The 23,059-nt window shown below is 42.7% G+C and overlaps 1 protein-coding gene across 1 annotated transcript in view; it reads right to left on the reverse strand.

The window, feature by feature from the left end:
* PCP4 (Purkinje cell protein 4) overlaps positions 1-14,816 on the reverse strand; it is a 30,985-nt gene extending 16,169 nt beyond the window's left edge. The window contains exons 1-2 of the mRNA XM_087417855.1: positions 14,811-14,816; positions 12,935-12,986 (exon numbers count right to left, since the gene is read on the reverse strand). Of these exons, the coding sequence (XP_087273981.1) occupies positions 12,935-12,986; positions 14,811-14,816 (58 nt within the window). The remainder of the gene's footprint in view (positions 1-12,934; positions 12,987-14,810) is intronic.
* Between the last annotated feature and the right edge of the window lie 8,243 nt (positions 14,817-23,059).

The raw sequence follows: 23,059 nt of genomic DNA on the forward strand, positions 1-23,059 counted from the left end.
AGGCCTCATGGTGTCAGCTAAGCCATGGATGAACCCAGCAAAAATTTGATGCTAAACATTTCTCTATTTTCTTCCGAAATTCCTAGGAAAGAATTATGGAGTGTGACTACCTGGGAGGAACATTTAGAGCACTTTTCATGGCCAGAAAATGCATTATAATCTACAACAGGCATCTTCATGGGCCATTTCTGATGACCCAACCCATTTTCAAAGCACAATCTAAAAATATGTTCTTTATGGACTGGTGAGAAATTGAATCTCGGTGAGCGCACGTCAATTCAAACTGCCAAACAGTTTATGTTTGCATTGAAACTCCGAAACCCTAAAATCTAAGAAAGGTCAGAGGCAAGAAGACCCATCATCTCGTTGTGATTTAGCACCATTTGTGACTCTGCTGTGGAAAATGAGCTCTGACGTGTACCAAGGTCTGTCCCGCTGAACTTGGGTCTGTGAGCTGATTGCAATGGGAGACATCTGAAGTGGGAGTTACTTAGCTCCCATTAGCTCCTAGCCATGAAAGCATCTCTCTGACACCCGGAAGATTGTGCTTTCTAAGTGAACGCCGGAACACGGTTCAATTTTCAATATTTGTCAGGGTCTGGACGGTGGAACCGTAGAGAGAGAAACACGTGCTTTAGAAATATTGAAGAAGCCACTTGCCAAGTGCAAAAATAGCAGCTCGCTTCCCTTTCGCACCCTCATAAATTACTGGAAGGAGTGTTCTCATAAACGCTGTGAAGGAGGCCATATCGCTGTGTCCCCGTTTCCCCCTTCTCCCCTGCCCCTCATCTGGGGCTGTTGAATCAATACACATTTCAGCTGGTCAGTGATCTTACTCGATTCCAGATCCCAGCAGGGGAGGGAAAGTGGCAACTGGAACAGGACAGATGTAGCAAGAAGCAAACGGAATCCCAGAGGGTTGATTTGGAGCATCTACTGTTAGTTATTTTTCTGGGAGGAAGCGGGTAACCTTCAATGGAAATATAATTTTTTTAATGTCTTACTAAGTTAAATCTAGTAATATGCAAATAATTATCTTTCTCACCCATAACAAGTGGCAATTTCTGTAAATAACAATAATAATAATGAATATTCCTTCACATTAATGCTGGAAAAAATGAAGTTTATAAATAATGACATTTTAAATTCAATGATCCCGCCATATTGGTTACCCTTCTTCGTTCTTGAACTTTCAAAGTATGGTTTATATTGAAGGGGTTCAAATCCTCATTTTTTTGGGGAAATGTCCTCACCTACTGCCCAAAAGAACAATTCCCCTGGTTGTGTGAGGAAGGAGCGAGATGAAGATTTGGGTTCTGGTTTGTACTTAATTAAAAGAAAGAGATGGTTGGTCCTTTCTCATATTTTTTTAAGCAGCTGATCTTGCAGACACATGTTTGAAGTTTAATTCAAGGTTCTGAAACTAAGGAATCCAAGAGAGATGTAAAATGGAAGCAAATCTGCTCCTTGATGCCTCTCCGGGACAGTGAAGGCGACCTGTAGCCTCTCCTATCTGAGGCACTGGCTGGGGAGAGCACAGAGCTGCATCTCTCATCATCACTCCAAGTCAGGAAGCCACTCTTCCAGGCCTCCCCAGGAACACCTGGAGTTGCTGGCAGCCCCTTCTCCCCACCTGTCTTGTAGCTGAGGACGGCTAGGTGAGTCATCCACAGATGCTGTGGGCTCCAGGAAGGCAGCTTTTCTGGAAGCCCGTGGTGTGTGGGTGTGTGGCTTCCAGCCCCAGCTCACTGGAGGGTGCCTGACCATGCCCCACCCCTGTTTGGTCCCTGGTAGCCCCGAATCCCAGAAGGCTGGAAGCTGCTGTCCCCTCCCTCCCGCTCTGATAAGCCTGAATTCCTGGCGGGAACCGTGCCTGCTCTGCCTCCCCACCCTCATTTCGCAGTTGGCTTGGGCTCCTGTTGAGTTTCCCTTCAGACTGGCTTGAGATGTGCACAGCTCGGCAACCACCCTCACGCCCACCCCTGCCTGGCTGCCTTCCAGTTAAGTGCCACCTCCCACCCTCCGTCTTCAGCCACCTCCCTTCACCTCTGAATGACACCTGTAGGGGGCTGAGCGTGACCGCCGAGCACATGCATTAACCTTCACAGGGACAGCCTAATTGCTCTAAGAATGTCAAATAGATCATCTTTCAAAAATAGACTTGACAGTTTTCCTTCTTTAAAAATATTAAGCCAACAAATGACACTACACAGTTAAATAAAAGGATGATATGGATGGACAGCTTTTCCTTTTTTTCTTTTTTCCTGAAACCAATCCAGAATTATCACACAAAAGTCATTCTTGCTTTGTCTTTGTCAGGCTGCAATCACTTAGAGCATAATGGGCTATATTTTCCAATTAGGGGGACTGAGAGGGACCCAGGGTGACCTGGCCCAAAGGCCCAGTGAGAGAAGTGCACAGTCAAGATACAACACAATTGTTCAGCTCTGCTCCTCCGACTCACTCCCCACCCTTTCCCCACTCTTCTTAATGGTTGGGTTGTGGCTTTGCTTGGGTTCATCCAATAGGTGGTACTGGAGGCAATCAGAAGACAGAAAGAAGGAGATTTAGTCCCTTCTCTCCTTCTCTACTAGGGTTGCCAGATAAAATACAGACTGTTCTGTTAAATTCAAATTTCAGATAAACAATGAAAAAATGTTTACTGTAAATATGTCCCAAATACTCCATGGGACACACTTACACTAAAACACAATGTTTTTTTGCTTATCTGACATTGAAATTTAACTGGACATCCTGTATTCTTATTTGCTAAATCTGGCAACCCTAAAAGTCTGCAAAATTGCCCGAAGTTCAGGTATGTCCCGCGACAGCAGAGTGCAGTCCCTGTCAGGCTGCCCCTCCAAGCGGCACCTCTCTGGATCCTGCAGTCTCCCTTCAGGCCCTGCCATTGCTGGCCTGAGATACTACACTAGTCTTTGTGTGTGTCCCTAAACCCTGAACACCTTTTGCAAATGGTCCCTTTGTAGTTAACTCTGTGCAAATTACCCAGATGGAGTGTACCCCCTATTTCCTCCCTGGGCCGTGACTGATACATTCGTCCCTAAGGACTTCCGACTCCACGCACACAGCATTGCTCTTTTAAAATATTCCATCACAGCTCTGATTATAATCTCTAGCACATGTTAGGGGCTAAGCAAATATTTCTTGAATGAATGAACGAGCAAAACAAAGCCAGAGTCGGGGGCCAGCCCGGTGGCACAAGTGGTTAAGTGCACGAGCTCCGCTGCGGCGGCCCGGGGTTCCCCGGTTTGGATCCCAGGCGCGCACCGACACACCGCTTGTCAAGCCATGCTGTGGCAGCGTCCCATATAAAGTAGAGGAATATGGGCACGGATGTTAGCCCAGGGCCAGTCTTCCTCAGCAAACAAAAAGAGGAGGATTGGCAGATGTTAGCTCAGGGCAGATCTTCCTCACCAAAAAAAAAAAAAAAAAAAACAAAGCCAGAGTCCATACTGTTTTGTAACATCCTTTTTCTGATGATTAAGGACCTACAGGTCTGCATCCTGCAGGACGACATTCTAACCAGCAAAGAATAGGAACCAATCTGGCATGTACCTGAAGGAGGGATGGAATGAGAGGAGAACTAACTGACGGGTTAGCCAAGACAAGAGGTTTAGGTATATTCCAGTTAACCACTGCTGTAGAACTAATTACTCCCAAATTTAGCTGCTTAAACATAAGAACTGAGTATTCTCTCCCCCAAGTCTGTAGGTTGGCGGGCTCAGCTGGGTGATTCTGGCGTGGAGTCTCCCATGTGGTTGCATCCAGATGGCCCAGGGGCTGGAGCCACCTGGAGGATCTTGACCCACATGTCTGCCAGCCTGGCTGAGAGAGCTGGCACATCACTGGCTGGGTGGGCACGTCTCCAAGTGGCCGCTCCACGTGGCTGGCTCAGGCGTCCACACAGCATGATAGTTTCAAAGTAGTTGGACTTCGTACGTGGCAACTGGCTTCTCCCACAGCAAGCATTCCCAGAGAGAAAAGTGGAAGTTGCCAGTGTCTTAAGGTTCAGCCTAGAAACTCGCATGCATCTGTTGGTCTAAGATAGCCTGCCCCGATGCAAGAGGAGGTGACTTAGAACTCCCTCTCCATGGGCCAAAGACTTTAATCCTCTACAAAGTATGATCTCAAACCAGAAATCATACAACATTACAACTAATATTCAAAGTGATCCAGGAATAATCTCCAACTCCAGTAAAAAGTAAGAAAGGGGCCATCCCAGTGAGGTAGTGGTTAAATTCATGCACTCCGCTTCAGTGGCCAGGAGTTCGCTGGTTCGGATCCTGGGTGAGGACCTACACATGGCTCATCAAGCCACGCTGAGGTGGTGTCCCATGTACAGCAACTAGAAGGATGTACAACTATGACATAAAACTATATACTGGGATTTGGGGAGAAAAAAGGAAAAAAGGAGAAGGATCAGCAACAGACGTTAGCTAAGGGCCAATCTTCCTCAAAAAAAAAGTAAGAAAAAATATAAAGAACAGAGAAGTTTCATGTCCCTTGTTTGGAAAATTAATTGGATTCAAATTAATTTTTCACACAAAAAAGTTTCCAATTATCTATCTGCTGTGCTTAAACCAGGATAGCAGTTTAGAAAGTGCTGGGGAAAAAAAATGTATTATGAAATAAATGATACATATTTAATTGTTTTAGAAAAAGAAGTTTGTATGTGGCCCTCTTCACAGGCTGGCTTCACGGCAGGTAACACGTACAGACCCCACACTCAGAAGGGCCTGGGCTTGATTTAACCCTCTGCTTAATAATTTTTTAACAAGGGCCTGTGTTTCATTTTTCCTGGGACCCCACAACTGACATTGCCGGCCCCTGTCTTTCGTAAAGAACGTGGCCAGTCAGCTAGACTAGGTTTTATCGCAGAGCCAACAAAATCCACGATCACATTTTGAAATAACTCTTAAAAAGTGGATTCAGAGCCAATCTGTTCTCAGCTGGATTAAGTTAATGAAAATTGGCTACTTCCTAAAAACACAGAGAAGCCCACTTAGGAGAAAACAAAAAACTGTACTTGGAGCAAAATAGTGCCATTTCTTGATTGAATAGTCCAAACTGAGCCAAATCTTCACAATTGATATGGATCGGAAACTCTGACATTACTGATTAGGAATGCTCGAAGAAGACAATCAATAGTGTTGAATGGAATTTACATAAGCTCACAACTGTCCCTAAGTGCTCTCGCCACAGCCGTGTTCTAGAATGGCACGCAGAGCGCTTCCTTGTGAGACCGAGGGAGATGTCTGCCTTCAGGGCTGAAGTAAGTTCTGTGGTTGCTCTGAGGATACCCTGGGAGACGTTTACAGGGACATCAAGGCTTCCTTTTCCTTGCACAACGCCGTTGACAGAGCAGATCTAGCCTAGGAGGAAGAGCCAGTCTCTGAAGACGATTCAGCCCACTCTATCTCCCAAGAACATCCTTTCCCAAGAGGGAGCATTAGCATTTCTACGTGCCTTTGTCATCACAGATGGACCCCACTAATATGAAACCTACAAATTTAAACCACGTTATCACGTAGCCCAGGCTGAAGTTCAAGTCGTTTCTCTCTTCTGAAAAGCTGCTTGCTGTGCAAATTAATTCTATAAATAAAATTATGAGTGTTTCACTTACTTAAAAGAGCAAAATGTTTTCAAGCACTTGAGAAATATTATCTCCATACAAATAATTGATAAGCAAAGTATGAACATTCCTATCTCTTGAATGGGGCAGGATCCCAAAAGGATAGAAAGATGGCAATTTTCCTGGTGCCAACTGCTTCATAGGCTTAAAAAGATCTTCAACGGCAATTCTTTTAGCATAAATTATAACGTCAGTTTTTCACTAAGGCGTATGCAACAAAATTCTGTCTTCAGTTGGTCTAAGGTTATCCAGTGTTCAATCTCAAGAAGCAAGAAGGAAGGATGGAAAGAACGGAGGGATGGAGGGTAAAGAAAGGAAGAAAGAAAAGGGAAAATATGGATAAGTTCATAAATTAGTATATGCTTCAATGTTTTAATTTTGAAAGTTAATGTGGCTAGCCCTGTAATTAGTCTGAGATCACCCGGATTTACCAGAGGCTAGTTAACTAAATTGATGAGATAATGGTGCTGTTGAGACTATGGTTTCAGCTTGGCCTAGATGTAGGCCTGTTAACCCCATTCTGTTCCATGGGCTCAGACCACAGCCCACCCAAGTGGCCAGTTTCCAAACAAGACTTCCAGTCAAGAGATAACTCAGGAGAGAATGTAAATGGAGACAACCTGGTGCATTTGGACTGCAGGCCAGATGACCAAAACTTTCCTCCTCTTATTTATGTGACCTTGGGCAAATCACCTGACTTCCCAAGGAATTTTGCCTGGCATGGCCTCCCTACCCACCTCCCAAGTCTGCCATAGAATTGAACAGAAGATTGTGCGTGAAAGCCTTTTAAACTCTGCAAATATATCTAAATGTAGAGAATTATAATTGGGAGCAGGTATAACTCTCTACTTCTATTGACAATGCCTCTAACATGTTTACTCCAAAGACAGTGGATTAGAGACACTGTATTTATTCAAGGTGTTACTTGCACATTGAAGTTATTCTAGTGCTCAACCTGAAGGGCAAAAAAAAAAAAAAAAAAAATCACTCTTAAAACTGAGATGGACAGTAATAAATTCCCTGTCAGCACTAATCCCTCAAATAACCTTCACAAAGAATCGATTCACTTGTTGAACAATATTACCCATTGACCAGCTTTGTGTGGAGACTCTAATGGTTTAAAGGCCTGGCTTAATAAGCAATTCCAATTTCATTCCTTCCCCACCGGGATCAATATCAGAAGCAACTTCGTGTATCCTTGTCTTCCTTCTGGAATACAGATTCTTTAGGGTGTTCAAAGCCAGCAGCACAAAGGGCATATCCCGCTAGTAGTATTTGAAAGCCGTGTTAGCATTTCATCCATTCTCGTTTTGAAATTTTTTTTCTGGTTGCTTCAAATACAGAAAAAGAAGGAGAGGAATAGCCGAGAGACCCCAGATGCAGACCTGAGTTGTTTGATTTTTCACCTTGAAAGCTTCCTGTATCTGTGTCATTCATGGCAGCACTCACGATCTTTCAGTTTGGGGTAATCTGGGCTCCGTGCAGCTCACGGTTTTATTGCTCCAGCAGGAAACCGATTTAGAGTTTTCTGGCCTGGAACTGTTGCACACCTGAGAGACTGATGACTTTAGGGAGATGCTTTTCCCACAGCAAGGTGTAGAAAGCTTTAAACAACACGTTTCTGATACGTGTTGCATCTCAACATTCTAAGTTATCACTTTACCTTTTCCAAGAGGCTTAGCTTAGCCCAGTAAATTTCCACCTAAACTCCTATTGAGAACTATGCAGAATTGGCATGTTAGATCCTCAGTGTGAGTAGAGCTTTACATCCTTTGGCTTCCAGACCCCTGCACACACCAGCCTATGGGAACACCACAAGTCTAAATAGCAGGCTGTGGGCTTCTGTCTATCCATCCTCAAACTCTGATCTATCACATCCGGTATTTGAAGCGGAACCGAATCACATCACTGCTTTAGGCAGTTGTAGGGCATGATGCCTCTGTAGCCTTTCTAGAAATTGCATTTCTCCCTCTTGCCTTCCATCCCAACCTTCCTGTGCACCAGGAACAGGAGCAGCCAGGAAGCACCTTCTGCCAGAACTGACCTTCTCTCTTGGGTGCCACAGTGAGCGCACAATCACCTTTCGTTCCTGGCCCCACCATCGGTTCCTTCTTACTCTAAGATGATTTCCACCCTTGCACACAAGACCTCACTCCACACACTTCTGCAAACCAAGGAGAGGTGATAGCTTAAAAGAGTCCTGGGCAAAATCTGCCCAAGTCATTTGTAGGTATTGAAAGATCATCATGCACCAAAAACGCCAAAAGAAAAAAAAATTGGTGTCTACTGAGTGATCTGGAGCCAAGGCGGGGGGCGTGTAAAGTGCTTTGGGAATAAATATTTGAATTTTCTTTCTTATTTGAAAAATCACGCTCAGATTAATGGTAGTGTATATATCTGTCTGTGAATGCAGGTTCTTCTCAATCTCTCTCTCCACCTACTCGATAGCAGAAAAATAAAATTACAGTGTGCATATGTGTGTGTGCGTTCCTGCAAAACGCTAAGGTGAGATACACTTAAATATCTATGATTTTGGTTTTATTCAAAACAAGGAGAGGAGAGTACCCGGTTCAACAACATTTATCTTATTCATTGTTAGCAATCATATAATCTTATCAAAGCAAGCTAAATCTTAACTGCTCCTAGCATAAACCCACAACTACTAGAATTTCTCAAGCCACAGCCTCTTTCCCCAAGAAGGGGCACGCTTATGCATTCAAATACGGTACCCGAGTTTCTGCTCGGCTACTCACATCTCAAACTACAACTGCAGTGAGCCCCACAGGTAGTTCAGAACAATACCTTCCTTCTGTGTCTTTACCTATAGCCTGGATTGGAGAGGATTCTTTTATCAAAATCAGCTACGTCCATACGCCTTTCACCTCCAAAGTCAGATTTTTTGGAAACAAATGTATCACAGCTCACTCAGTCGAGAGAAATCCGTTCCAGTTTTAGAAATTCAATTTAGCTTGGGTAAGCCTCCAAGCTCTGAAAGAAAGCTCTGTCAGGGGTTTATTACTCATAAATCTTTCCTTCGGATTGGAAGTGTCCCAGAAGCCACTCTCCTTCTAATATTTTTCTATTTTTGTATGTCATTGAAGAAATTTAACTCTTGGAGTCTCTCTGGGTGAGTATCAAGACATGGATCAAGATATCCAGAAAAATTACTGTCTTACAAAAAAATCCTTTAGTTGTGTCCAAACTGGTAATTGGTGGTGAATAATCTAGATTCAGATGGCGGTGGCTGTACTTATAAACATATTTGAATTTAATGTAGCAGATGATTTGTAACTGGAGACATGAGCTACTATTTCACTCAAATAGGGTGTTATATCAAGAAACAAATGAAGTTCTTGGCCAAAACTAATCAAATAATTAAGGTACTTTGTTCATAGAGGAATGAAAATCTATGAACCACCAAGAACCTAATGAATTCATTTTTAACTAAAAAAATAATAATAACCCTAATATTTCTGAAAAAACTTGTCTCCATACTGCAGATAAGATGAGGAACATCTGGATTTTCGTGTTGTGCATCCAGAGATTGGTGTCCTGGAGAGGGAGGAGGATTTCAGGGATGTTCTGGATATGAAGTGGGTAAATGTCATATTTCACACCAATAAATACCCTGGCAACAACAACAAAAATAAATCTTGAAATCACAAAAGCCCAGATTCCCAGCCAATGGCCCTCTTGAGATAACGTTTAATCTAATAAAATTCCAGCAGAGCCCAAGAACTTAGATCCCTCTGGAGTTTTAATGTATCTGACTTGTGTCTTCTGTGATCTGAATTAGAATTTCAAGGCACCCATAACTCACTCCCATTGTCTTCATTGCTTTAAGTGTTAAATGGAGACCTCAACTAAATTTATAATATCTAAAATAAGAACACTTAGATTTGTAGACAACTAATGAAATTTGGGAATGTTCATTTTATGATTAATTGACTACTATCCAAATCTCATAGCATTTTGATGTTCTGTGCTTCATATTTCTATTCTCATGGGTCCCTGTTCCTTCAACACATGTAGGCAGCTTCATTTGTATTAATAAGAAATATACATTAAGATAAAAGATCTCTCTAGATACCTGTGATGACAGAGTAAAATAATTTGAATTTCAATAGAATGTAATATTAGGTTAAAACAGAAATTCCAAGATGATATTCTCATTTTACGAATTTAAGGATAAGGAATTAAGCAACTCAGATTTTTATGAAAACATCTTTTAGACCACTTCCAGAAATCTTTACCCCAATCTTTGTTGGGTTTACTGACTTTTGTCCATGTTCAGTTTTGGAGGCAAAAGCACAAATTTAATATTATAATAAAATATCATGTACATATATCATACATGAGGAATTTTATCTGAAATTAAGATACAACATGTTAATAATAATTTGAAATTATACAGCACCATTGGGGCTGTCCCTGTGGTGCAGTGGTTAAGTTTGGTGCGCTCTGCTTCAGTGGCCCAGGTTCACAGGTTCAGATCCCGGTGTGGACCTATGCCACTTGTCAGCCATGCTGTGGCGGCGTCTCACATATAAGTAGAGGAAGATGAGCATGGAGGTTAGCTCAGGGCTAATCTTCCTCAGGCAAAAAAAAGAGGAAGATTGACAACAGATGCTAGCTCAGGGCTAATCTTTCTGAGCAAAAAAAAAAAAAGAGAATTTATACAGCCCCATTATTCTATAACTATCAAATAATCTCTAATTTTAAATATCCCTTTTTCTACTCAAAAGAGAATATCCTCTAATATCTAGAATTATATAAAGAAAAGTTTTATCTGCAGTATCTCAAATTTTTCCTTTCAATTAATTTTTTTATTTTTTTGCGTTTTTTTTTTGCTGAGGAAGATTCACTCTGAGCTAACATCTGTTTCCAATCTTCCTCTATTTTGTATGTGAGCCGCCACCACAGCACGGCCACCAACAAATGTTGTAGAAAGCACTGAACTTAACCACTAGGCCACTGGGGCTAGCCCTCAATTTTTATACCTCCAAAAAAGACACATTCAGTTTTCACCAGACTGGACCGATTTTCAGCTGAAAGAAATTCCCTGCCTTGGAATGGCAGGAAGTAATGTCTTCTGTAACAGCTGACAATCCCTTTGGTGCAAAGCACTGAGCATGTAGACATGATTCAAAAGACCTCTGAGATGCCAGGGTAAAGCTGGGTTGCAGAGACATCGAGCACAAGGGATCTAGTCCTGTCGTGGCCGCCACCCTGCCTGATCTTCAGACTCCAGGCTCCTCAGGCATGACACGGGAGTTACATTGGAGCAGCAGTTCTCAAAGTATGGACCAGGTACCCTGGGGGTAACTCCCTCCTTTGAGGGAGCCTGCAAGATCAAAATTATTTCTTATAGTACTAACGTATCGTTTGCTTTTTTAAATCCCATTCTCTCGAGTGCACGGTGGATTTTCCAGAGGCTACACACCATGTGATATTACAACAGATTGAATGCAGAGCAGCTGTCTTCTACTAAGCCAGACATTAAAGAGATTTGCAAAAACATAAAACATTACCACTCTTTTCACTAAATATTTTTTCTGTTTTGGAAAATATAATTACCTTTAAAAATGTTACTTATGTTAACATATCACAAGTTCATCACTTTATTTTTAATGAATTAATAAGTAAACTCTTTAAAAATTTCTCCACTTTAATTTCTAATATGGGAAGCCTCAGTAGATATAACCAACACAAACAAAAGTTCTTTGGGGGTCTTGGAGAATTTTTAAGAATGGAAAGAAGTTGTGAGAGCAAAAAGTGTAAGAACCACTGCAGTAGAAGATCTTTGACCATAAAACTCCACGAGTGTAAGGGTGGGAGGTTCAATGGAAATGAACTCCAACAAAGAGATGGGTATGAATCTATGAGCCAGGAAAATCGGGAAGATCCTGTTGGCAGTCCATCCTGCTCTATTTGAGTATCTCTAATTTTACTCCTCCTCTGTTTCTGACCTCCTTGCCAACGGTCCACACCACCTCCAGATCACACAGAGAAGACAGGAAGAGCCCTGAGCATTGTGAAAGGCCAAAATTTTGAGGGCATCCTTATCCCTTAGTGGGAGTTACCTATAGTGGTTTTCTCCTTGTTCAGTGCTCTGCCTCTTTCCAAGATCCTTCCAGGCTCCCCACCACCAGCTCTGATCAGGACATTCTGGGGTACCAACCCCTCTATTTATTGATATGATGACCTTTCACCCCAGAAGTCACCACACTGACCCTGCCCAATAGGATGGCCCAAAACGAGTGGGTGACTCAGCAGGCCGGAGATGAGTGCAGCAGAGAGGAACATTCTAGTACTTGAGTCTTGCTTAGGCCCCAGCTCAGACTCACAATGGAGGATCCAAAGTGGTTTTCAGGCCCCTAAGCAATTTTTACAGCTGATTTGCAAGATTGGCGTTATCTACAACTGGATGAGTAGGCACCAGCATAAATTCCATCCAGTTGGAAGCAGGAGTAGTCTTTCACAAAAGGTGAGTTCATTTTGTAATTAACAAAAAGTGAGAGGACCCAGATTCTCACCTCACCAGAGCCATAACTGTAGCCCTCAGTGCTTACTGGAGATTTTCCATTATTATGGGTCATCGTCCATCACAACCGCTAAAGTTGGGGAGCTGGGCTTACACCCACCTCTGTCTCCTGCAAGACCCATGCTCTTCCCATTCCTGGTCATATCCCAGCTCCCCCACTCAAGCCTCAGTTTCCCCATCCATGAAATAGGATGATCATTCGGTGGAGACTAGAGGGACAGGATGCAAATGCTCCGGTCTCGACTACATGCTTTTATTTGCTGGTGAATCACAGCAGCAACACTCAGTGATCCAGCACCTCCCCTAGGGCTCTGTGCTCTGTGTACAAGGGAGGGTGAAGCACGTTTTAAAACCTCCTTTTAGGAGTTGAGCACTTCACAGTTTTCAACGCACTTATCTCATTTGATCTCATTTTATCCTCAGAACAACCCAGATGATTCTCACCAACCCTAATGAAGAAAACAGAGAACTATATTTACATTGCAATTATCACGTTGCCCAAAATGGGAGTCCTCCTTTGGGAGGAAAACTGTTCTTACCACTGTATTTAGCTAGCTCGGTTTTCTTTGTAAAACCAGACTGTGGTGCTCACTGTGAATTACTAAAATCCAGTTCAAACTGAATCACAGACATATACAGTAAGCTGGTTTGGGTGGAAGGTATGATCCACACCTGCCACATGCCCAAGTCTGCAGATGGGAGAAAGGTAAGTGCTTGGATTACTCGCGTCATCTTACCATTTTCGCCAGATGTCTTGTCTTTTCCATTGGTTGCCCCAGCACCTTGTCGCTAAAGGCATAAAAAAAAAGAAAAAAAAGAAATTGTTATCAAATATATTCAGGGTTATTTTTGTCTCTTTTATTGTTTACAATATCTCTTCATTATATTAAATTCTATGTTACTTTAGCTCGGGTGGTTAAAGCATGGTGCTCATGAGACCAGGATAGGATCAACCTAAGGAAGGACCTACTGAAATTGCACAGACTCATCCATATCCACTGCTCTATGAATGCAGTTCACCAGTCACAAGGGAAACTAGATGGGAGACTAGTGTTGATGGAGCATAACCTCATCTAATATGAAGGAAACAGCCAAGGGTTTGTACCAATTACGAGAAGATCAGAACTGCCACCTTTGTCAATGATGGCCATTGTCCTGCTTTATTCTTATTCCAATCACTATGTCCAATGTCTTATTTTTAAATAAATTTTAATCAACTAAAAAAAATTTGTACTGATAGAGTTTCTGCTATTGTTGAGTTATTTTTCTGTCACTCTTTATGCCTATCCTGTGCCTTTTCATTTTACTGAGTTGACCAGAAGTATGAATATTTCATAGTTAGACTTGAACCTTTGGGCAAGATTCTCTGGATGTGAGGTCTGGGGAGCTGTGTGAAATGCATTACACATGTAAACATCTAAGCATGTTTCCTCAAAGTTTATCCAGCTACTGTCTTTAAATAACATGATGTTCAGAATTGCTCTAGTCCATTGAGAGGGAAGTATTTTGTCAATCCAATTTTCTGGTCATTTTCAGAAAATATGCTTCAAGTTGAAAAAACTGAAAAGATTGTAAAGTCTCTAACTCTCAGGTTAAGAAAATGAGGTCAGGCAAGGAGCCTGATTGTCCGAGGTCATTTGGCTAATTGGTGGCACTGTCAAGACCGGACACTGGACTTTTTTGCCCAGAGGTTGGTGTCTTGCAGGAATTGAGATTGTTACATAAATATCTGAACAGGATCTTGGAAAGAGGCAGAGCACTGAACAAGAAGAAAACCACTAAAGGTGACTCGCACTAAGGAATAAGGATGTCCTCAAAATTTATATTTGGATCCAGGACTTCAGCCTAAAAAGAACATCAAAAAAATAATGATCAGTTCCCATTAGCGTTCAATGTTGTCATGAGAAATTCCCAGGTCATTAGTTAACACTTAATTAATGGTAGATGGATCATCTGGGAAAATCTTGCTTTCAGGTTCTGCTTAGTGTTAATAAATAGGATGAATGATACAGACTTCTGTCAACAAAGTTAACCCTCCCCGTGTATGCTTATTGCCTTGTGCAGGTGATACCCGAGAGAGAGGCAAAGTCAAGTCTCCTATTTATTACCAACCCCACCACACACACACACACACACACACACACACCCATCCCCGTCAATGTGAAGTGCAAATGTTCCCCCCAGGTCAAGGGGGTGCTCTGCCCCATCCTCAGAGGAAAAACCATCCTTCTCTGCCAGGAAGTGGAAGGAAAGGCAACAAGTTGTAAAGGTTAGATAAATGCGGGTTCCTTCCTCATATTTAATTTGGGACATCTTGAATTTTCAGAATGCCAGACTTGCCCATGTGTTCTCATGGAGGGAGAAGGTTCCAGCCCTTAGCCAAACAACAATTGTTCTTCAACAAACTCCATTTAGGTCCCCACGTCATGGCATCATTATCTAAAGCACTCAACCTGTAATATACATCATCCTGATTTAAACCAAATTGCACGTCTCTTAAATATAGTAGATTTGCAAGTGAAAATGCCCCTTTTTCCTGCCTGTGCTTGCTGTGATGTCTCCCTTTTTCAAACACAAAGCTGATAAGTTCGCTGCGCTCGATGGAAATCTGACCGCCATTGTGGAGGACTGAGCTGTGGGCGGCTGAACTGCTCCAGGGTTTAAACCCTCCTCCACATAATTCATAGATGGCTCAGACAAAAAAGGCAAGTTCCACGGAATAAAAGGACAGTGTTCTACAGTTGAATAAAGTCAAATTAAATGGAATACAAGTGCAAAATAGGAGTATACTCAGCCTCACTGTCTTTGAATACCTTGAACATTGACACCTTTCAAATGTCATGAATACTTCGTTCCATAAAAGATCACTTTTTAGAAACCCGAGGAAAACCAAAATGAAATGTGCACAGGGGAGAAAAAGGAGTCATTTTTTTTCAGGATTTCTAGGACGGGGTTTTTGTGTCAGGTCTTATTTGATGGAGGCAAAACGAAGCTGCTGAATGTCATAAGGAGACGGTGTCTTGGATCAGAAAATGATCCTGACAAAAGAGAACTAGTTATTGAAAGCATCTCGTTTCAGAATTCTTTGAGACCTTGTGACATTTTTAAGGCAAAGCTGACAGCAGTGGGGGAATTATCCAAGAGCTTTCCTATTCCTGGGGCGTACGGGGGTCATCACACTTGATTGATTTATCACTAGGCAAGGCGGGTGAAATTTCCCTGAATTGGGAAACGAAGAGGGTCTAAGTCAGGCTGGGTGTTGAGGGTGGTCATAGCTCACACGTGCCAAAGCCAGACATGCTCCAAGTGCTCCGGGCATCATCGTCTCAAAGGATTCTGACAACATCCCTGACGAGGGAGACACCATCATTATCCTCATCAGCCTCACTATCCAGATTGTATCCCAAGGCACAGAGAGGAACTGGCTCAAGGTCATGCAGCTGGGAAGTGGCAGAGCCAGAACTCAAACCCAGAGATGCCGGTTCTGGAGTCTTCTCTTGGAACCTCTGAGCCTGAGCATTTCCCAGAATCCTTCTGCGGGCCTCCCTTAGCAGGTGGGGAGTAATGAGGTAGGGAGATTCCTGTGTGAAGGTCGATGTGACTTCATTAGCACCCACAGGCTGAGTTTTGAGGACACTTGACTTACAGGAAGAAGCAGAGTCAAACCAACAGTCCAGGGCTCAATGGTAGAATTGCTCAATGCTAGAATGGTAGAATTACTGTTATTTAAATAAAGTTTAAATAACACAAGATTCAGAGCTAGGCTATGCTAAAATAGATGGATGGGTGGATGTCATTCTCCAAAAGTCTGGTAGGGAAAAGGTTCTTTTCCATGAGATGATAGAACTAGGGCCCTGAAGGAAGAGGCTGCCTTTTCTCCCCTCCCACTCTCTTCCCCAAGTGAGAAAAGACCCCAGCCTCCTCCATCCATTAGCCCCAACCACGAGTTCCACAACCTGAGAACCTGTGTTGCCTGCTGAACAGAAGTAGTCACACCTCAAGAATATAATCTATTCTAACTGGACTAATGATAAGATGAAGTGTTAAAGGAGAAGGGTGCAATGAACTGTCGTTAGAGCAAACCCTGATATGAGATTCTGGAATTCCAAGTTCTTTCCTAGGAACTTCAGAAATGATTCAATGATATCATGAATCCCACCACTGCGTCATTCAGTTTACATATCAGTACAACGTAATATAGGGTACACAGAAGGCAGGAAAAGTTCTCTCTGACCAAATATGCACAGCCACAATTACCAGGTTAATGCAGGTGTGTTGAATATACTGTCAAAATTGTCTAGAAAACCAAGCACAAATGTAATTGAGAGCTTCCTGCTAGTCACGTTCAATACCTTTTTGTCAGCAGAAATTTGCTTCAATGTTTTCAGACCCATGTAGAGAGTCAATTTTCATGGCCACTAAGAACAGTAGTGGTTGAATATTTGGCCTTTTGCTTATGTTTTCTTTGGTGGGGGAGCAAGTAGAGGCAAAAAATAAGCATCAATGTTAGCAACAGCAACACCAGTGCTGGGAGATCTCCTCATAATTCTGCTCCAGGAGAATCTCGCTGTGATCCTTGTCATCATGGCACTTGGCACAAATGTTCTCATTCAGGTCCTCTCTTGATCAACTCCAGCCCCACCCCACCTAACGACTTCATGTTCATAAAACACTCCTGTTTGGGGACCCTCCCCGAGACACCTTGTCTGCCACAGACACAGCACCATCTTCCATGTTCTCCTAAGTGTCTAAAAGAATAACAGCCCCTTCCTTCTTTGGCCATCTGAAATCAGAGTCTACTGCCCAAGCCAGCTCTGCATCCATCCTCCTGAGGCACACTGGCATTCTCTCTTCAAACACATCCAGACAACCTCCCTTTCATCATCCCCAGGACCTCTTTAAGGAATAGAGAGTCCTGTGTGAGGGAGAGTATTCCACTAAATTTACCTTCACGATCACAAATAAGAAAACTACTCAGCTCCTTAGAACACAGACACATTTTCCTCAAAACTCCCTCTTTCTGTATTGTCCCCATTTCACCATTAGGAAACGCTAAATACCCCCCTGAGGACGCAACACAAGAAGTTAAAATCACAGCATCAACGTAACCTTCTCTAGCACAGCCTGGTAGCTGGCATGCATGTTGTGGAATCTGGTGAGCAGCAATGAGGAAATCAGAGGGAGGAAGGAAGAACCACCACAGGAAGAGGACTTCTCTGGGTTCTTAACCTTCAAACACTCTCCAAGCAACTCACACATCTCAGAAGGGAGGTTTCCTCTCTCAGTGAGATTAACTAATAAAAAGATAGCACTTCAGAACTTAATAAACCCCCAATTAAAAGAAGCCTAAATGAAGAGTATATGATAGTTCCTTCTGATAATCTAGTACATGCCAAGTATCCATAAAAAGTCAGCACTGGTATTTAAAGGTACAATTTTTGAAGTAATTTTTCCTGGCAGTCCGGTTGTACCCAGGGCTATAGGAAAATAACAAAGAATATGTCTTAGTTTGATTTCCCGGAAAGCAGAGCATGAGGCACACGCTGTTTGTGCTATAATTTTGTTAGAGAAGGTGATGCCAGGAATGATGGAGGAAGGATGGAAGCAGAGATGAGAGAGATCCGATGTAAGGATTCATCACCAAGCTGGCATTGCCACTCACATCCGGATGCTCATCATGCACCCTCCAAGAGCTGTGCTGACTGCGTCTGAGGACAGACCCCCAGTGGGGAGAAGACAAATGAGTTATCCACCAGCTCCTGTCTCTCACTGGTCCAAGACACACGCCAGGGAGCATTAATTCCCGATGCTTACAGACTGGGCAATGTCTCCCACCTGGCATCTGTCCAGGGACAAGGAGGAAGCCCCAGGGCCAGAGGTGGACAGGTGGAGACACGGGCATGGGCAGGAGGAGACATGCTGTCACTTCACACCTGCCTGAAGTCTGTGGAGCCCATGCTGAGCTGGCCTCCCAGGGGGGTCCTCACTGATAGTGTCTGAAGTGAAACATGAGAGGTGTCTGACTCAGCACATAAATTTGGCTGGGTGACTCTCTTCGACCAAGTTGCAAAATCACAGTCAGTCCCTTCATATTAGATACTCTACTAGTGGAATAGGTCACACCAACTTTCCAGTAAATAACTGACTTTGGATCCATTTCTTCCCATACTTTGAGCTGAGAGTAGATATTAAGGTATGTCTGACCACTTCTATGCTACGTCTAGTGGCTGTTCACATATCAATAATACCTACGTCTTAACAGTGTTGGCTTGCCTAGAAAGCGCGCTGGCATCCTCACCATCACAGACTCAAAAACAACCTTACCACATGTTCGTCGCAAAGCCTACACTTCCTTTGAAAACGAGTGACTCGATTACTTCTCAGTCCACTCTTCTTCCTCGTGAAATTTATTACAAAATCTCAGTCTTCTTGGAGTGGTCATCACGGGGTAAGGAGAGTGAGGCATTCGCCTAAGGCACAAAATTTAAGGGGGCCAAGAAACTCATTAAGCAAGACAAACACTGTATGGGATCACTTGTATGTGGAATCTGGGGGGCAAAAAAAAAAAATGCATTCACAGAAACAGAGAGTAGAATGGTGGTTGCCAGGGGCTGGGGGTGGGGAAACCAGGAGAGGTTGGTCAAAGGACACAAAATTTCGGTTATAAGATGACTAAAGTCTGAGAATCTAATGCACAATCTGGTGACTATAGCTGATAACACTGTGTTGTATAATTGAAATTTGCTAAGGGAGTGGAACTTAGGTGTTCTCACCAAAAAAGAAAGGTAAATATGTGAGGTGATGGGTGTGTTCATTAACCCAGTGGTGGGACTCCTTTCATGATGTGTACATATATCAAAACATCACATGGCACACTTTAAGTATATTACAATTTTATTGGTCAATTATACCTCACTAAAGCTGAAAAAAGGTAAATAATATTTTAATGCAATATTTCAGCAAATCAAAGTACTGCAAAAAGTCATATAAACGAAATATCAACGTTTTACATAAAGACAGGATCACTCGGTATTACTCAGGTTTCCTTCTGCGTCAGGCTCCTGTGAGGCTCCACCAAGCGCTGATCACATGCTTCGCCAAAGTAAATAAAAGAGTCAAGAAGTCGAATGATTTCAGGTATTTAGAAAATTATTCTAATCCAGTCTTTGAAACCTCTCGTTTGTAGCTTTCTCATGGGCCATGACTGTAGGTTATGTATTCACGCTGTCATTTTGTGAGTTTTTATTATACGATTTCTAGAACACTGCAGTGGAGGGACCCATCTTTCCTACTTTGCCCTTTATACCCATAAAATTAAGTATGCCAATCATATGTCGTGTATGCAACTGAATTACCAAAACCTGCTTCCTCATTAATGCAAACTCAGATCACAGATTATGTCTACTTGGAAAATCATTCAGCCAGGACATACTGTTTCATCTTCAGGATGAAACACAAGTTCCCATTAAAAGATATTTATTTTTCATTTCAGAAGCCTGAAGAGAATGAAATGTGAAATGAATTCCAGCATGTTAAATTTGAGGTACAAATGGCAGTCTAAGAATATTTTCTGAATCTACACCTATAGCATTTAAGTGGATAAATCTGTATTCACTCCAAGAACTTGATTTGATTTTTAATTTGGTGAGATACGACTTGGAGGGTCACCGCTTCCAAAGCCCCCTTAGGGTTGGGGAACAAAGAGCCTTCAGAAGCAGTAAGGGCCCCAGGTTATCCCCAAGGTCCCTAGTGCCCCACCCACTCTCCACCCCTACTTCTCCCATCTTCCCAAGAGACTCGCCCATTTTGCCACTAAATATTGGGAAAAGCTCTATGCATGCATTTGCTTTAGCAACACAGGAGACAACACAACGACCCTCATGGAGACAGATCCACAGGGGACAAAGGACAAAGGGACCCCACAGAAGCCTTTGGCTCACAAAGACATTTCTTCTCAGCCCCATTATCAAGCCACCAGGGGAGGAAGTGAAATGGGCTCCCTCTGACCCCCCTGAGAGGGGTCAGCCTCTCATGGCTGCAACTCAAGGAAAATTCCCCACTTAGAGGACTCTGGTCTTTCCCAGGCTAGGAAATAAAACATTCTTTTCAAAAGCTGATTATTAAAATTAGGTGCATGTGCCAATGTACAAAATCATCCACAGTGAAGGTCATGGATTCAGTGTCAGACAGAGGCCCAAACTCATCTGGGGGTAGGGGGTGGGGAGATGACTCCTTCCTGAACCAACTGTTTACTTTTCCTTCGATGAGCCAGACACTGGGCTGGACTGTGAGGGTCCCAGGAGAAGGGCACATTCCCTGACTTGGATTGGTTCAGAACCTGGAGGGACAGACAGAGACTAAACCAACCATCTTAATACAGCAGATAAGACTGACCTAAGACGACTAAGATCAGGGGCATGGACAAGGGGCCCCCAAAAGTCACACTAGGGTGGGTGGGGGTCAAGGGGGGCCTTCCACATCTTGAGGGAGGAGTGTGAGTCACAGCGCCCCCACCAGCTGCGCACTGCTGAGGAAATCCCTCATCGGAGTCTCCATCCCTCCCGCTGAGAAGGAAACATCATAGCCTCTGGCTTCTACTGCCACAAGCAGGGACCTGGTACCCAGCAGGCGTGCTCTTACCACCTGCCGATCAATAACAGTGTTTTCCAGAAGAGGCATTATGGGATGATATCAAGTGGACAGCATCTCTGTATCAAAGGAAGAGAAAGTACTTGTTTCAAGGCGCTTTTTAGCATTTTGCCCTCTGTTCCCAACACCTGGCCTCCGTTGGACCCTGTCTACCAAGTAGTTGCAGAGATTTGGCCAAAGAAGGAAAGAAAAATCCATCTCGTTCCCAAGGTAGCTTGGAAGCTCTCCTTAGCAAGAGCTACTTAATGCCATCCATGCCCTGGTGATGAGTTTTCTCTTAAGTTATTTTTCTCTGTGGTGCTGTCTCCCTTTCGTGCTGTTGTATCCTGATATTCAGATTTCTAATGGTTTCCGCGTTTCTAGCGCCCCTGAAATGGTAGCATCATGACAAACAGTTCCTCAGATGGGTCACAAATAAGAGGAAAGACACAAATATGCATACCTTTGGCATAGATAGCACTCGGGGAACATGATGTTTCAGATATTGTGTGTTCTTTGCAGAACCAATACTCTGCACAGGAGTGACAACACGTTGGAGAACCATCCCCAAAGACTTCAGTCCACCCTTCTCAGCATTTTTTCTATGCTTTCTTTTGATCATCATGTTTATAAAGAAACACAAAGGCGTGTTTCCATAGTATTATATTTAATGTTTTATTGACAGAGGATGGTGAGTCTCTTAGATGAAATATAAGACTTTAAATGAACAGAGGAGTGAAACCACGGTGATTGCATAGCAAAATGGAGTGAACAGCTGGGTCGGTGGCAGGTCGTGGGTGATTGCTTGGGGCCAGTGCAATCGCTAAAGGAGTGGCTTCTCAAGAACATCAAAGACACATCATTAAAGGCTTCTTCCAAATCCGAGTCCCTGAATTTGTCTGAAGAGCAGAAGAGACTTTTATGCCAACATTTTGGGATGAGGACTGAATAGGTTTAATTTCATGCCACTGATATTTTTAAATCGTCTATAATTCTCCTAGTAACTGTCTGAAAATTGAGCACTAAAAACTCCACAAATTTAATCCCTAAAGGTGTAAAAACTAACGTCAAAGAGAATTTCAGCTGGCAGGGTTTTTTTTAAAAAAAATATAGTTGCTTAAAAAAAAGTGATGGGCTCCTCAATGACAAGTGCATTAACCCGTGTAAGTCTTCCCAATTCTTCCTCCCCATGCTTGCTCTCACCTCTGAAAGACCCAAATGCTGAAATTCTACCCCAAATACTATATTCTGCTCCTAGCATTTTTATCCTGACCTTTATGGTAATAGAAACAACTAGCATTGCTGTAGTCTAGGCAGACCATTTATGAAAGGACCCTCATTTCTAGAGATTCCTAGTTTGTCTTATTGAAATTCAATTTATACTTTATCCCATAGCCATACTTTTTAAATTAATATTTTCTACCCTTAAAAAGCTTATTTGGGGGCCAGCCCAGTGGCGCAAGCAGTTAAGTGTATGCGCTCCACTTCCGTGGCCCAGAGTTCGCCAGTTCGGATCCCGGGCACGCACCGACGCACCTCTTGTAGAGCCATGCTGTGGCGGCGTCCCATATAAAGTAGAAGAAGATGGGTACGCATGTTAGCTCAGGGCCGAGCTTCCTCAGCAAAAAGAGGAGGATTGGCAGTGGATGTTAGCTCAGGGCTAATCTTCCTCACCAAAATAAATAAATAAATAAACAGAAACCTTCTTTGTGCCAATTGTTTTTTAATAACACTGATTTCTATTTATAAAAGTAGGATGTGGTCATTATGAAAATTTTGGAAAATAAGTGTACAAGGAGAGAAAAAAATACGTATAATCTAAGTAATCAGAGTTAATCCATTTTAATATTCCATGAAATATTCCAGAATATTTCCTTCCCATCTTTTTTCTGTATGGACATATATAAACATAGTCTCTGTTTTATAGAAATGGCTGTACACCACATATGCAATTTCATAACAGGTATATGTTGCAATTTCAAGAACAGTTGCTGTTTAATGTTTCTGTGCGGAATTCTCTAATTTTATAGATTTGGTGATGTATCCTATGAGTTCATCACAGGATGAGCTCATGTCCTGTTAAGTTCACTTACAGGAATATCCTCTAAATATTCAAATCCACATATCTCAAACATGCCAACAAAATCTCTTTGCTTCGTTTATTCAACTTAGCTCAATAAAGAGTCGCCATGACATGTGTATGTCAATTCTCTTTGAAAATGAATGGTATGGAA

Source organism: Ceratotherium simum, chromosome 27 (assembly GCF_057802395.1).
Source record: "Ceratotherium simum simum isolate JZ-2026a chromosome 27, ASM5780239v1, whole genome shotgun sequence".
Classification (NCBI taxonomy): domain Eukaryota; kingdom Metazoa; phylum Chordata; class Mammalia; order Perissodactyla; family Rhinocerotidae; genus Ceratotherium; species Ceratotherium simum.